The 16,501-nt window shown below is 32.1% G+C and overlaps 3 protein-coding genes across 3 annotated transcripts; 1 reads left to right on the forward strand and 2 right to left on the reverse strand.

Annotated features, from left to right (window-relative positions):
* Nucleotides 1-4,223: 4,223 nt before the first annotated feature.
* Nucleotides 4,224-10,322, reverse strand: Archease (protein archease). Its single transcript, XM_077437686.1, has 3 exons — nucleotides 10,127-10,322; nucleotides 6,033-6,057; nucleotides 4,224-4,633 (listed from the first exon to the last, which is right to left on the reverse strand). The coding sequence occupies exons 1-3, from the start codon at nucleotides 10,188-10,190 to the stop codon at nucleotides 4,243-4,245; spliced, it is 480 nt and encodes a 159-aa protein (XP_077293812.1). The 5' UTR covers nucleotides 10,191-10,322; the 3' UTR covers nucleotides 4,224-4,242.
* Nucleotides 10,323-11,242: 920 nt separating this feature from the next.
* DCTN3-p24 (Dynactin 3, p24 subunit) lies at nucleotides 11,243-12,917 on the forward strand. The gene is made up of 4 exons (XM_077437688.1): nucleotides 11,243-11,344; nucleotides 11,497-11,713; nucleotides 11,793-11,990; nucleotides 12,073-12,917. The coding sequence occupies exons 2-4, from the start codon at nucleotides 11,498-11,500 to the stop codon at nucleotides 12,190-12,192; spliced, it is 534 nt and encodes a 177-aa protein (XP_077293814.1). The 5' UTR covers nucleotides 11,243-11,344; nucleotide 11,497; the 3' UTR covers nucleotides 12,193-12,917.
* Nucleotides 12,461-16,364, reverse strand: nan (transient receptor potential cation channel subfamily V member nanchung). The gene is made up of 14 exons (XM_077438809.1): nucleotides 16,186-16,364; nucleotides 15,927-16,105; nucleotides 15,718-15,846; nucleotides 15,515-15,653; nucleotides 15,144-15,333; nucleotides 14,910-15,063; nucleotides 14,587-14,841; nucleotides 14,131-14,512; nucleotides 13,838-13,941; nucleotides 13,505-13,764; nucleotides 13,275-13,384; nucleotides 12,960-13,162; nucleotides 12,665-12,907; nucleotides 12,461-12,589 (listed from the first exon to the last, which is right to left on the reverse strand). Exons 1-14 carry the CDS (start codon nucleotides 16,274-16,276, stop codon nucleotides 12,461-12,463), a joined length of 2,568 nt encoding a protein of 855 aa, XP_077294935.1. The 5' UTR covers nucleotides 16,277-16,364.
* Between the last annotated feature and the right edge of the window lie 137 nt (nucleotides 16,365-16,501).

A 16,501-nucleotide genomic window follows, 5' to 3' on the forward strand; every position in this document is an offset into this window, starting at 1 on the left:
AAAAAGGTTCGGCAAACCTTTAACAATGCATTTACAACCTTTGAACAATACGCGGCACCTTTTGGGTCCGGTGACTAGTTATATTGCAGTGGTGTCACCCCATAAAATGTATGTACTTCAAATTTGATTTTTTACAATAACAATGTTTAGTGAGGATCACGAGAAGGTTGAAGTTTATGCCCTCATCAGGAAAATGATTTGGGCAGGAATGTTAGTTGGGGGAAGGTCTGTTAGGGTGACACGACAACTCGTTCACAGATTTTCCGTAAACCGATGATGCGCTCCAGGCATTACGTATGCAGCCATCTCTTTCACAGACCATTTTTTCACCGATAACAGACGGTTTATGAAAGAGATGGCTGCATACGTAATGGCATAGTAAACAAGATCATGGTGAACAGACGGGGTGAGAAAGAGATGGCCGTATACGTAATGCCTGGAGCGCATCATCGGTTTACGGAAAATCTGTGAACGAGTTGTCAGGTAACCGTCTGTTAGTATCTAAATTACTTTTAATATACACATAGAAAATTAAAATAAAAACAACAATATAGTGAATTAAAAAAAAATACTTATATAAATTCTGTATTGATAAAATTAAAGAGTAAAATCTATTGAAGCAAGCTCCACATACCTTTTTGATTATTTAAATACACAGGCAGTAGGTTTTTCTTATTTTAGTATCATCAGCAGTGTGATGCCCCTAACGTAACCACGATTCAACAAATGGCTTTTCATCGAATTCAGAAAGTGGCTTTCCAAAAAGTTGAATATTCATTAAATGGGATGTTATCTACGATTAAAAAAATTCGTTGATCATAAGTAGTCACCGGAGCCTGAGGGGGCCGTGTATTGTTCAAAGGTTGTAAATGCATTGTTAAAGGTTTGCCGAACAATGGATAGCACTTTGACTATCCTACCTCTAATCATAAGCAATATTAATTAAACTAAATGCCCTTTCAGCGTATGCAGAGGTTACAGCAATAACTTTAGCTAGTTTCTTACCTTCTAAGGTAATAACTAGCGTGATTTAAAGTAATAATTAGGGTAAATAAGGTGATTTATTTATGATCGCGATCGTCGACATAATCTCGAAAACCGTTAATCAAAATTGAAAAATTTACCAGTTCAAGATTTGCATAAGTTTTGACAAAAATTATATGAATTTTTAGATTGCTAACGAGTTTTCGGAAACCCATGGAAACCATTAAGTGACACCACCGCGTTATACTTACTTACACTTTCTTGCGTTCTTTGACTGCAATTTTTACTTTATCTATGTACGTAGTAACAATAGATGAAGTTTTATGATCATGCGAAAATTCGAACTCGAGATTTTGACTGATTCGAACTCAAAATCAATCACTGATCACGTTTTCATGATTTTAATGTTTGTTTGTCTGTTAGTTGTCTTTGTATTTTGGAGATTTTTTGAACACCGTTAGTCCTATCGAACTGAAACTTAGTATCGGTTACTGAAATGGTATCGGTATTTTTACACAATTCCCACATAAATCCCTATTATGTTAAAAATCAGTCAATTCACAAATTAATGTGTTATCAGTATTATTGAATATTTTTATAATAAATTTACTTAAAAGGTTGATAAAAATTTACAAATAGCTAATTTTACTTACCGATATTTGAAGATCCGGGGCTCAAAATTTATTTTTCTTCATATAAAAATGATGATAATCGTTTGGAGGACCCAAGCTTAATATTTTTGAAAGCTTTAATTTATTTAATATAAAGATAAATCCGGTTATGCATAGAGAAAAGCATTCCCCCTAAATCTGGTCGGTTTGGTGACAATTTCGCACATGGCGATCTCGCACCACGCTCTAGCGGATACAGAAAATGGCCAGAGAAGCCATTCAAATTGATAAAATAATACACAAAAAAAAGATCCTGGGAAAGCACTAAACCGTAATCCATGAAATATAAGGGCTTATTTTTTACATAGACAATATTACGAACGGTCACTTTCATCTTGCATTATGCTTAGTTCGTATTCTCATTATTTATTAAATTGATTTGTTTGTGTACGAAATTCATACACATACACCTTTTATTTGTACCTATTTCATTACCAATAATTCAATAAATGTCAATTTTTAATTCCATTATTTTTTTTATATTTTGAAAATATCTATTATTTTTATCACTAACAATTTCATGTTGGCAAGAAAAGTCGATCTTAGTAAAATCGTTCAAATTGGAGTCGGAGTCGAATCATAAAATTAAGTCCGATTCGAAAACAGTAAATTTTGAACCGACTCTACAGCCCTGGTAATTGAAAGGGTAAGTTCCAAAATAGAATTGTTTCGTTTCGTTTGAAAATTAAAATTAACCTAAATTCGAATATTTTGAGAATTTTGCTTACTAAATTTTTCTATTTATACTTTCATAAAATCGAAATCGTCTAATTTAACTGTAAACAATTTTTTTTACAAAAATTCTAGTCGAGAAATAATCATTATTTTTTATTCAAACCTCATCCTTTCCAATGGACTGAGAAAATAGCCTCTCAATAAGAATGCCTTTACCGTGTTTCTAGCGAAGCAATAACGTTTGATATGCACATATAAAGCATTTGTGTATAAAAATGAAATATAAAAATCAATATTGTAAAGATCTTTCAAATGAAAGCATATTTAAAACAAAATGGATCGCTCTAATGGGCTTAGTCAACAAGCATCTCATTAAATTTAATCGTATATTGTTTTTAGTCATTTATCGATTGCATTGTACGTATATATGTGTTTATTAATTTTGTATACGTAAATAGACAACACAAATAATTGATAAAAAAAATTCTATGTGTTCAATACTTACTTTATCTGATCGATTTGCTCGCCAGCACCTCACACGTAACCAGAAATCAATCTAAATATTTTATACACAAAATATTCTTCGATAACAACAATTTTTACAATAAACATCAACACAATGTCATGGTTAACTCTTAATTTTGAATTGTTAATTTCTCGTGCAAAAATACATAGTTGGTAAAAATAGCTTTTATGTAAATATGTACATATACATATGTGCACTTTTCAGATTACCGGCAAAATAAATCCGGGCAAAATGAGTGAGCAGGATGTTAAAATTAAAATAAATATGATTTAATTTATTTGTAATTTATATGAACTTTAAATATTTAACAAAATTTATTTTTATACTTAACTAACAAATTATTCACGGCTTTGCTGACTAGATATACTTATATATTGTTTATTTGTTTGGAAATTTAGTCAAATTAAAGAATAAATTATTGAATTTCGTAAATTACCAAACAATAAATACTCAAAAAGAAAATCGTTGCACCGAGAAAAACGAGTTCGAATTTTCGCATGATCACAAAACTTCATCTATTGGTACTACGTGCATAGATATAGTAAAAAAAATTAAATTATCATGGTGATCATTTTCTAAAAGTGTACAAAATAAAAATATTTCTCGTTTTAAGATAATTTCATCAATCTTCGGGTGTATAGATGTTGCACAAAGGAAATTCACATAAAATTTCATTTTAAAAATTCATTAGTCAGCTATTAGTTATCTTAATATTACCTTATTTACATTTCAAGAAATCGAATTACTTGTATAAGCGTATATGTACCTAACTTTATTAAAATTTTCAGTGGTAATGAATAGTTTTTATTAAATTTATATGAAACCTCTCATCGTTGTTAAAAAAATATATTTTTAGGTAAATTTACATTTAATTAAGTCCATTAGCATCTGACTTAATTAAATGTAATGAGATGTTAATTATAATGAGTAATCTTAAAATTAGCATACGTAATCTTATAATTTTACGAACGTCTGTCGGAACATCTATTCGTTTATCTCGTAGTCTCTCTGTATAACAATAAATTTAAATTTGCACCATAGTTACTCGACTTATTGCATAAGAAAAAAATCCTTGCAATTCAGAACACCCTCGCGAGGGTAATATATTACGCACTTTATTACGACGTGTATCCGATTCTCTTTTCAAATGAAAGATTCCCACATCTTCCCCCTATTTAATCAGTCGGCTCACGGTATCTAACACCTGGAGTTAGATAGCTTCAGAATTCTCTCCCCCATGTCCGTTAAGGAAGGAGGCTGCGAAAAATTGGGGTAGTTTATTTTTGCACATCACTTTGATCCACATAGATATATGTACATATATAAAATATATACCTACGAGTACGATAAATGAGCAACAACAACGATAAATACAAACAAAATTTATTAAATGTCAATAATTACAAACACTTCAAAGGGATTATTTTCTGTTCTTTCGATAATTTGCATGGCGGAATAAGTAATAGCTTTCACCTCTGTACCTTGCGGATGTTTACCTATTTGGAATTCCTCTCCATAGCACTTACACCGTATTCTAAATTCACTAGTGTTAAAATCAAGAATTCTGAGCTTCTTACAAATTAAATTCGGCTCAGCCGAAAACATGAATAGCAGTTCGTCTAAAAATTTGTATAAAAGACCTATCATATCGTCGGCTTCAGCCTCGATTTCATATGTTTGTTTTACTTCTACGTAGGGTAGTTCAGTCATATAACCGAACATCGCCATGCCGCATTGCTCAAAAGTTTCTTCGAGTGTGTCACCCCAGGCATGAATCCTAAAAATAAAAGCAAATTTATACCGAAAAACTAAAAATACAAAATATAGAAGTGATTCCATGTGAAAATTGATTAATCGGTTATATAAAACAATTAATTAGTATTTATATTTAAATCAATAAAATTAAATAGAAGCCACGGCTGAAGCCAGAATTTTTTTAGCAGTGGGGGGGGGGGGGGGTTGAAACACAAGCGTACCCCTCTCCCCCTAGCGGTTTTTTTAAATGAAACTTTTTATATGCTTTATTCTATCGGAATTTGGAAATAACAAGTCTATTTAATCTAATCCCCTATTATGTCCCCACTTCTCTCGATGTTTAAGGGTACCATATATCGGCCCGTCAAAATAGCCCTATTTCCAGAGAACTTAGGTATTTATCACGACAATATATATGAATGACCATCTCAAACATTTCGCCCTGCAAATAAAAAGAGAACCCCTCTCTAAAATAGCTCACACGACAGATTCGGTGTCCTCCCGGCAAATCAAACGTCAAATGGGTTGCCAGTAATAAAAATAAAATTTGACAAAAATAAATACCGACCCTAATAAAGTAATAACTTAATCTTAAATAAATAAAACCAACCCTAATTTAACCTAACCTAACTCTTAAATAAATAAGTGTTAGCTGCTAAGATATTACGATGTGTTTGGATGGATATTACGATGTGTGGACAATGAGGAGAGGGGCGGGAATGGACGGGAGTGGGGCGACGCGCTATCATCCAACTGTCAAAAATTATAATTTTACTGATAGGGGCCAGTGAAAATGTAATTAGATATGATTTCATTGAACTATACCCAGTTAAAATGTAACTGGTAATGATTTCACTGAAACGTGAAATTTTATTTTTGTTACTAGCAACCCATTTGCCGGGCTGCGCCGAATCTGTCGTGCGAGCTATTTTAGAGATGTTAATTTGACATTAAATGTCTTTTTGACATATGTCGTGCAATTTATTTTACAGCCGTACCAAAAATATTATCCCGATGGTTTAACAGCAAAATTCGCTTTCACAATATGATATTTAAGAAAATGTAATTTTCTTGAACATGAATGAAATCGATAGCACCTAAAATTAACAACCACTATAAATGCGATGTATTACAGTTGAAAACAGAAAGAAGGCTGAGTTTTATTTTGGATTTAAAAACTGAAATAAAATAAAATTAACCGAAAATATAACATTATTTCGTTTTTGTATGGTTTTTTTCTAGTTCGAAAAGTACCAGAGCAATATTCTATATTAGGAAATGAATGAAAAATTCGTTCGCTAAGTTAAAATTCTCATAATTATAATATATCATTTTTAAATTTATATAGCCCCCCCCCCTGGCTACGGCCGTGGTGGAATTAAAGCATATATGTATGTATGTAGTATGGCGAAAAAACTTACTGGACGTCTGCAGTGTGATCGAGATCTAAAATAAAAAAAATATATAATTTACAAAAAATATAATTTTATAAAATAAATATAATTTACAATAAATAGATCAATTTCTTCCTCCAATTTAATATTTATAATTTTTTTATTAAATTATTATAATAAATTTTTTTTATTTTTATTTTTAATATTTATATTTCATTAATAATAAAATTAACTCAAAAAAATATTGAAAAATTTTTAAAGAACATTAGCGATACGAAAGTTATAAAAAATGTAACGAATTGAACGTTTTAAGAATCGGTCACTTTGATCCCTGATAACGACCCTTCCAAGAACCGCTTACGTTTTGTGTAGCATGAGATATTGAGATAGTATACCAAATTTGGTAGTTCTAAATATTGAAATCTTTAGATTTGCATAGCTGAAAAACAAACTTGGAATAATTGTGTTGTAGAAAAAGATTTTTTTTAATTGTAAGAAGGAAACAACTTTTTAGAGAATGGCTTCTATGTGCATACTACATACATACATACGCACATATTTAAAATTGAGAGAAGCCCTAACAGCAGCCATTACGTGTCATTATTCAGAAGAACTCAATATTTCGTTTAGCACATATTTCATAATTGTAATTAGTATACTGAGCTCGCGGCACTAAAGCAACATATGGTTACGCATTTTATGACTTTCCATTGATATCACCTCCCACGACGATGCTACTTCTGAACTGAATTCTAAGTATACATTTGAAATTCACGCAACTAGTAAACAGGTATCTATGTACATACATATGTATGTATATATATTTACAATTTAAATTTGCCAGTATAGGGATCGAAAGGCTATTAAATCATCCCTTTACGAGAAATGCGTCCTTTGAAAATTAGTTGTGGAGGTATGTGGTGAGTGGAGCAACCCAACTTCCAAGAAAAATTAAACATTTTCAGGTAGGTATGTGATCCTCAACACCAACAACGCAGTATGATGCAACAAAATATACGTATTATTTTTGCGGGCAACTTAAAATTAAATTTGCGCATATACAAATGTATGTATATCGTAAAATGCAAATCGTTTGCACAATATGAGAATATATTACATGAGCAATGTGGGCTCTAAAATTCGAAAAATATTGCAGTTGTTAAATGGCAGTGCAGATGCAGAAGAATTTTGTCTTAGCCTCAGAAACTTGGCAGAAGCTTTTTCTTGGACGCTTGGATTATTTTTGCTTTCATTTCTTAACCGAATTTTTTTTTTTGGTTGTTCATATTCAGCTTCACGTAAAAAACTACGAGTCTCAATTACGTTGGTTGCGTTTTTAAAAAATATGTTAACCAAGGTTTTCTTTTGTTTATATTCAGTGGCGGCTCGTGAGAATTCAAAGTGGGGGGGCTACATCGGCTGAATCGGGCTGTAATAACTAGAGGTAGGACCGGAAGCGCGCCGTCTATTATTCCATTATTGTAAATGCTTTGTAAAAAAGGTTCGGCAAACCTTTAACAATGCATTTACAACATGTGAACAATGAACAGCACGCTCTGGGTCCGCTCTTTAGTAATAACTAGAGGTAGGATAGTCACAGTGCTATCAATTGTTCGGCAAACCTTTAACAATGCATTTACAACCTTTGAACAATACACGGCCCCCTCAGGCTCCGGTGACTAGTAATAACTCGTAGACCATATCGGTGAATAGCATGCATATGTACTATACTGGGAGGGCTGCAGCCTTGCAGCCCATATGGATGGCGAAAATAGCATGAATATGTACTATACTGAAAGGGCTGCAGGCCGCAGCCTATATGGACGAGCCACTGTTTATATTTTAATGTATAGCCTGAGAAATGTAATAATAATAAAAAAGGCTCTAGGCGTTATAGTTTTGTAAGATTTCGGTATGGCTACCGTCATACTTCATAATTAGTTTCCGCCACAGTCTTGCTTGGTGTGCATTGTGCAACTTTTAACAATGCACTTCCCCATTTTGCGAGCAAAACGAACAAATGTTTATAAGACATACATCAAACACTAAAGACTACACACGACTGTGGCGGAAACTAATTAAACATGGCAATAGCCATACGCAATTAGTTTCTAATTAGCAATGTTATCCAATCTTACAGCAGTATGACGCCTAAAGCCACATCTATTATGATTACATTTCTCTGTGTATAGTATGCGATGTCAATTAATGTTCTATTCAAAAAATATAATTACAAAACGTACACTATGAAATTATTTTTATTGAAACTGTGTTAACTCTATCAGAAAGTTTTTGGGGTACGCTTTTCTACTTTGTAATGAGATATATGTAAATAAAATGAAAAATTGAAGTTAAACCCGCTAGTTTACATCAGGCACAAGGATCACACTAAATAAAATTATCTTTCAATTTATTACTTATTGGTGGTTTTACCCGGCTTTGCTTGGTATTTGTAATTAATACCGCTTAAACATGGCTAATCTAATAGTAAACATATTATTTAATTTATTTAATTAGTTTTATTTTACTTAAATTTATTTGAATATTCATTTGTTTTTTTATTAAATTTAACGTCACAGATTCTCCCACCCAAACCTTACGTACAAAGTCTTTCTCGAAATTACATTTTAGATTACGCAGAAACACAGGCACGGGCTCAAGACGAAAGGGGGCCCTAGGAGAATTGACAAGATGCTTTTTTTTTGTTATTAGTTTGTTATAAAATTTAGCCTGGGTCGCTGTTTTTTGTGTAACGATTTTGAAAAGTTTTATGTTTACTATATACATACATGTAATGTAAGGTGACCATTCGTACTGATTTTACAAGGACAGTACTGGTTTTTTGGATATTCCTGCTAAGTCGTGAGATAAAACCAGTACACTTTTTTATGTAATATAATTTTTTATCTAACAGATGGATAAAAATATACACATTCTACGGCGAAAATGATTGGCAAATGATTTTGCCAATTCTACGGCGAAAATGATTTTGTCTCCTACAAAAATATTGGCAAATTAGTCAAATTTAGTTTTTATGACCAATTTTTTTTTACTTTGATGAACAATATATAGTCCGTTGATAAAACGAAATTGAATGTTGAGAGTTAAAAAGTTTGTTAATAAATAAGTTAGTATAATTTTAACCAGTCTTGTGTAGAATTTTACAAGAGCATTCAAGAAAATGAATTAATTTTTTACAAGCCTTTTCTATGTTTCACTTCGCAAAAGATTGTTAATAAATGTGCGTCCATGATTCTTTAATCTTCGTTTTAAATAATTGAAGTATTTAGAAATGTTTTTGGAAAACGATGTCCTGGTTTTGAATTTGGAAAAAATTGTCAACTTAATGTAATGTAAAAAATGGTATTATTATTCAAAAGTTTGATGGATTGACTGATTTTATGTCATAAATTTGAATGGAGTTCTTAAAATTAAGTCTTCGATATTTGTTTAAAAATATATATGTATATATATATTGCACGAGCCTATTTTAGTTGCCATAAAAGTATTTGAAACCCCTGCATCGATTCAAATCGAAAGAATGATTAGCGACTGGCGATGTGAACGATGTTCACTACCTGAGACTGAGAACGAAATTTTGGTTACGGCGAAGAATTTATACCCGCTATTCCCACTGGGTAAGTATACAAAGTGGTATTTTTTTCACATTATGTCCCCAAAAGAATAAATTTCCTTGCTTTCGATGACGCCGATGTAAATACATCGAGTATGGAAATCAAAATACTATTTTCCGGAATATGTATCCATAATCAATTCCAAGAAGCTGAAAAAAAATCGAAAATTTATGTGCATTTATTGAGACGGATGTGCGTAAACAATGTTTACTCGATAGAAATTCAATGTGAATGGAAACGCTACGAGTCCCTCGTTCGAATCGCACCTGCAAAAAATCGTGAAGATGGCATCGGCTGTTTGAGTTGAACGAACTGTACAAGGATCGGCGTTCGGCGGCCATGTTGACATTTTACGCGCCAAAACCGAGGGGAGTGCGCTCGCTTTATCGCATCGCATCGTACCGCAGCTGTGACTCACGAATGGCTCGCCGGATGAGAGGTTATGTTACGAGAGCCGGAGAGTGGAGGCTGTTTGGAGCATCTTACATTCGTATTGGATCGCCGGCAGCCACATCTCCTCGCTGGTCAACAGTTCTGCAGACTCGGTCATTCTGGCGCGAACGACCGATGATCGGCGAACGACGACAGCTGACACTCTTTGACACCTGACAACAAACCGCAACGCGACGCACAAGGGAAAATGGAAACGTGAAGGAAGCGATCGGCTGCAACCCAACTTCGGCGTTTTCTGTTTGATCGGTTTCAACCAGTGCATTGTTATCATCTCAAATGCATTTTCAATTATTAAATAGATAAATTTAAATTATATTCATCTAGGTAGAAAAATGGACATACATATGAGTCAAAACTTGTTTGCAAGCATTCGGATCACTAAATTTGTTGGTTAATGTATAATATTACTGACCGCTTGAACTAAAACAATAAACTGAAATACACATCACTATTAGTTTTTAGTGAACAGGAACATCACTGAAGACATAAGTTAGTCAGTAATGTCACAGGATTATTTCGCAAAAAGCGACCTCGCGCAAGTCACTAAAATCTCAACCATGGAACATCTGTCACTCGAGTTCCCGTTAGTACAATATTTCGCGTGTGTACCTTTGGATTGATGGAGTTTTTGGGTGCCAAATGTTCCGTGATCGAGATTTTAGTGACTTGCGCGAGATTACTTTTTGCGGAATAATCACCGAACCAATTCTGTACTCGATTTCAGTTTCTTCATAGTAAAAACAATAATTCCTATTGACTTCTGAACAAAGGGTAACGAAAAATTTACTTGATGGGTTGGATGAATATTTTGTGAATTCAGTTGAATAAAATTATTATTAAGTACTATGTATATTTAATAGCCATAAAAATTACCCGAGGCAATAATTTAAGTTTGAATCCAAAATTTCTTCATCAAAATCAAAATGTTTTGCTGACTATAATTAATTGCGATCTGGCACTTGAGTTCTCGTTAGTATAATAGTTCTCTCGATGGATGGAATTTTTGGGTGCCAAATGTTCCGTGATCGAGATTTTAGAGACGTGTGCGAGATCGCTATGTGCGGAATAATCACTGAACCGTTGAAATTTATAATAAATTACATAGCGAAACTAATAAAAATCTTGTAAAAAGATTAGGCATATGGTTGTGTATTGGGTTCTTATGAAATGCGTCATTGAGCTGTCAAATTATCCGCAGGATCTGGCAACTGACGTTCACTCCTAGAAAAATAGTATCATTACTTATCTAACGTAAGCAAAATTGATTTTAATTATAATGCTATGTTGACACTTCCTCCAAAGTAATTCTATTTAATGTTATGATTTTCCAGTCAACAGGGTTATATTGGTTATATTGACAGTGATGAGTGTAACATAAACTATGTTTTTTTACAATTTTATAGAATGGACCCAATTACTGTATTAGAAAGTCGTCTTGAACAATTGGAATTTAAACTTGGATATCCATCTGACGAGTCTCCAGAAAAACCAGTCATAGAGCAGTTATCCGCAGTAGACTCAGTTCTGAATAGTGTCATAGCGGGAAAAGAGAAGATTGCAGAAGTAAATAAGCGAATTGAAGATTTGAATAGCTATCTCGATCCACAGTTTGTCACTCAGGTATTTTTTAATATTCCAGCTGCTAATTTTCCAAAATATGTCGTGTTGTTATTATTTTCAATTTTATTTTTCGTGATAGGTAAACGAAAATAAGTTAAAGCATAACTATGTCTACACAAATGAACCAGAAATCCGCTTCCATTGCAAAAATATGGAGCTTTGTCAGGCAAAGATGCCTGTTTTGGATTCTGATGATATGTCTAACATTCCGAAGTTGAATAAATCATTGGAAGAGATTAAATCAGCTAATGTTGAAAATAAAGAGCAGTCCGACCAAGTATGTATTTATAAGTAGCATACAATTTATGTAATTTAATTACCATTCATATTTTTAATACGATTTTTTTTACAATTTTAAGACCGAAAAATGTATTCAGCAAATGATGGAAACGTGTCATCAAGTTTCTCTTTCAATAATGGAGAATTTGGTTGCAATTAGTAAAAAGATAGATGCTCTCGAAAAAGTCAGCCCAAAGTGAATTATACATGTGTATTTAAGTAAATTAATCAAATGATCGATTTTATTTATTACTTTATTACTTAGGATTTTGTTCCATTATTGGTATTATAATATATAACATAATTTTTTTTTTATATCTTATTTAAAGTAATTCAACTTAAATGTTACAGAAATGTGTACATCATATTTTATTTATTTTTTGGTTGCTATTCTACTGTTATCTTAATCAAATGTGAATTTAATAGCTTTATTTTGTTTTTGTTTTCATTATATAATATATTCCAATCTTAAAATAATGCTGGTTTGATTTGATTTGGCATAGTTTTATTAAGCATCATCATTTGCCGTTTTTTAACCTGTCTTTCATGGGTTCTTTTCATTTCTAATATTTCTTTCATTTCTTCTTTGTCTTCCTCCTGAAAGATTCAATTAAAAAATTGTCAAAAACATTTTTAGACGTTACAAGATACAATTTTAATTAGAATATTTACTGATTGATGTAGTCGTAATATAAGAGCACGTCTTCCATCCGACATGGGTTGCGAATACGTCATGAAATTACGCAGACGCTCAACTGGTGAAACTCCTCTTTCTACTACTAATACAATTCTCGCCCATTGTCTTTGCCATTCATTACGAGTTTCTGCAATTTTCTGGTACGTATTGCCCATCATGGCAATCAACATGTTGACCAATAGAATAGCTACTATCACCATGTATATTACAAATAAAACCTTCAATGTCAAAAAAGAATATGTTTTATTGGTAGTATTGTTAATGTTTTACATAGTTGAGTTTATATTTACGAACTTTTCCTTCTATTTCATGGTCTGTTCTCTCAAATGCTCCATAATAATCTCCAAAAGATGTTAATGACATTAAGAACATTGCCATTATGCTTTCCATTGGACTCGCCATTGGATTAGTCATTGAACCATCCGTTCCATCAGGTGTATTTGAATCGAATGACAAAAAAATTATATAATATGCTGAAAATATATACATATGTACATTATGTACATACACAAAAAATACATATTTATATTAATATATACATATATATATATATTTTTTTTAGTAATATTCAATAATAATTAATACCTTGTGAGAATCCCATGACGAAAACTAAGTAGATGCAAACAAATCGAAGAAGATCTCCCGTTACCATACGATAGATCATCACTACGAAAGGTCCCACAGTTTTAAATCCCCTAAAATAAATTTACATACTTGAACATATTTATTTTACATCTTAATCTACATATATATATTTATTATTTGATAAATAAATACGTTTTAATATATGTATGTAATTGATGCCTAAACTTAACCTGCAATAGAAAAGGAAATAAGGTGCAGTTGTTAACATAATGATCACAGCAACGTGATCTTCAACTTCATCTAAGCATGCCAATCTTAGTCCTGGTAGTGCAAGCATCAATAAACAGGAGGATAAGAACATAACTCTTGACGGCGCCGTCATAAGATTTTCAATAAACATTTTATAGCCGAGAAAATGAGCCTCTCGCAAAGCAGCTATTATGTACAATATGGAGCCAAACCAGAGCGCTATTTCAGCTGAAATACGTATCTATAAAGAAAGTGAATATGGTATTATTCTTAAAGTAGATAATCTACAAGAATAATTAATTTTAAACAGTCACCTTTGCTTGGTAAGAGTTTATTTGCATCAATCTACATTCTTCAGTTAAATCATCCCACCATTCTTCCATTTCATTTTCAGTTGCATTTTCGACTTTTCTTGGTTCTGAAATGAAATAAATTATTTTAGTCCGTTTATTTTCAGAATTTAAATTTCATGTGCTACATACATACATACCTTTGGGTGTATAATCTTTAGGACCTCCACTGTTACTTCTAATCTTTTGACATGGTGTAGTTTGGTTGCTCAATGATGAATTACTATTAATTATTTCTGTACAATTTGACTTTTTACCATCCAATTTAATTTTTTGACTTTTTTCTAATTTTTTCGTTTCATTTTTTAATTTATACGAATTGTTTGAGCTCAAACTGTCATTCTCAGGTATATTTATAGTAATATTTAAAATCGTATTATTGAAGAGGTTTCCATTTATAGGTATTTTTGTTACATTTGTAGTAATGTTCGTAGTATTTTGAGTCGAATTTAATGATGGCGAAGAAGAACTTTTATCTGGTGGTCCTGGACGTAACGTAAAGCAGACCAGTGATATTAAGAAATAAAAAGCAAAAAGGAAAAATTGCCTATAGAACCTCCGTTTGACAAATACATTCCATTTTGTTTTCAGTAGATCGATCAACACACCATCCATCAATTCAAGATGCTCGTCTTTATCCTGCAAAGTTAGTTTCAATTGTTAATTTAAATAATTACACTTTGACTAAATTAGAATTATTTGTCGATATTTACCCCGAATACTACCAAATTCAATGCCGAATCCTTGCTGATATTTCCAGTTTCAATATCAATAGTATCTATCTGTGATAATGGATATGCTGCACAGGTTATACTGCCTATCTGCCAGTATATTTCTCGTTCAATATTTAAAATGTGAAAAAACATTTCTACGCGTGCCAATTTTGCAGCCAGAGTAAGAGGAGTCAAATTCAGGACGTTCTTGATGGACAGCGTAGCGCTCATTTCATATGCCATATCAAATGTAGCCTATGGATAATTTTAGATAAAACATTTCATTAAATAAAACAATGTATTTCATTACTGTGGTTTTGTACCAATTTTTCGTATATAACCAACATATGCAACACAGTGTTTCCATTAGTGTCTTGACTATCCGAGTTTGCTCCTCGGGCTAACATCAATCTGTAGCATTCTTCCTGACCCAGACACGCTGCAAAACTCAATGGATATTCTCCCCAATAAACATAGCTATAATATTGTTATATTAAATATTATTATCTAATTTTTCTTTACACACATATTGGTCATTACATACATTAATTCAATACCCTTCATAATTTGTAATCGGTTGAACGTTAACCCACTCGTGATCTTGGGAGTCGTTTCTGGAAGCTTTTTGGTCTTCAGGGCACATAAAATTACCACAACACCTTTCATGATAATCGGCTCCTGCGTCTAATAGAAACTTCACCATAGATGGATCTTCATTTACAATTGCTATATGCAATACACTTTCTCCTATTACGAAATTATAATGTTGAAATTCAGTAAATATTTAATTCAAATGATTTTGGATTTTAGTAAACAAGGTTGATGCTTAAACATAGTTTAATAAATTTCATTATACATATATCTATATTATGAATGAATGAATATAAAATTTTTATGTAATGTAATAAATTTAACATAAAATTAGTACCATAATACTCATCACACATGTATACGTCGTTGATAAGCTTAGGATAAAATCTAAGTAATCTTTTAGCTAAGTCTGCATGTAATGATGTAGCATTCAATAGACAGAGATGTAGTATTGTTTCACCGACTGCACCTCTTTCCTAAAACAATAGTTTTATCTTAGTCTTTCTAAGTCACCCAACCTTTTTTCATTTAATTATTTACTTTGAAATCCCAGCACGCATCTCTATAACCAGTTGGATTTTTAACGTATTCTTCAGGTTTAACATCAGGCCAATCCTTTTCAATGTCAAAATCATCGTCTGGGTTCTCCATTGCTCTCAAAACTGGTAGCTGTTTTTAAAGTATTATCGTTTATTAATGTGAACTTTACTTTGAATGTGAATGTGAATATTTATTGATGTGAACTTTACCTGTTTGTGTCTACTTCTTTCTTTGTTTCTCAGTAAAACTAATTGTGCAATTGGAATTAATCGCCCTTGTCCCTTGTTATATAAAAATGGTTCTACTTTTGTTTTTATGGCATGATCAATTTCTGCATACTGCTTGCTTTGTAATGCTCTTTTCATCATGTCGACGAGCAGACCACCACCTGATTTTAAGATGAACATGTGATTTGTGAATATTATTCACTAAAAATCTTATTGATTCATATTGCATATACATCCATACCTTTCAAATCAACCATTTTATATAATAGTCTTGTGGACGCTCCGGCTTGTTTTTTTATCCCACTTGTCACATTACTCTCTGTATTTCCCATATTTAATATAAAAAATGGGACTACACTCAACAAGAAAACTGGATACTTTATATACGGTGAAACTGTATTATCTATCTGGTGACTACAAATTATTGATCAAACACTTTTGAAGGCTCGTATCAACACTTTCAATCGATATATGAGTAAATGCAACTTGGTGTGTAATTCATTGCTTATTTCTTCTAGCTTAATATTGACATAACAAATTGTAATTATAATAATAAA

This window comes from Arctopsyche grandis, chromosome 9 (assembly GCF_051622035.1).
Source record: "Arctopsyche grandis isolate Sample6627 chromosome 9, ASM5162203v2, whole genome shotgun sequence".
Taxonomy (NCBI): Eukaryota; Metazoa; Arthropoda; class Insecta; order Trichoptera; family Hydropsychidae; genus Arctopsyche; species Arctopsyche grandis.

Excerpts from the sequence above, each read along its gene's own strand:
- DCTN3-p24 (XM_077437688.1), top strand. The coding sequence starts at position 11,498 with ATGGACCCAATTACTGTATTAGAAAGTCGTCTTGAACAATTGGAATTT. Across the intron at positions 11,714-11,792 it reads ATCCACAGTTTGTCACTCAG|GTAAACGAAAATAAGTTAAA; the intron begins GTATTTTTTAAT and ends TTTTCGTGATAG. Across the intron at positions 11,991-12,072 it reads ATAAAGAGCAGTCCGACCAA|ACCGAAAAATGTATTCAGCA; the intron begins GTATGTATTTAT and ends TACAATTTTAAG.
- Archease (XM_077437686.1), bottom strand. The coding sequence starts at position 10,190 with ATGACCGAGTCTGCAGAACTGTTGACCAGCGAGGAGATGTGGCTGCCG. Across the intron at positions 6,058-10,126 it reads GCCGGCGATCCAATACGAAT|ATCTCGATCACACTGCAGAC; the intron begins GTAAGATGCTCC and ends TTTTTATTTTAG. Across the intron at positions 4,634-6,032 it reads GATCACACTGCAGACGTCCA|GATTCATGCCTGGGGTGACA; the intron begins GTAAGTTTTTTC and ends TTTTATTTTTAG.
- nan (XM_077438809.1), bottom strand. The coding sequence starts at position 16,276 with ATGGGAAATACAGAGAGTAATGTGACAAGTGGGATAAAAAAACAAGCC. Across the intron at positions 15,064-15,143 it reads CCGATTACAAATTATGAAGG|CTATGTTTATTGGGGAGAAT; the intron begins GTATTGAATTAA and ends ACAATATTATAG. Across the intron at positions 13,942-14,130 it reads TCAAAAAATTAAATTGGATG|AACCAAGAAAAGTCGAAAAT; the intron begins GTAAAAAGTCAA and ends ATTTCATTTCAG.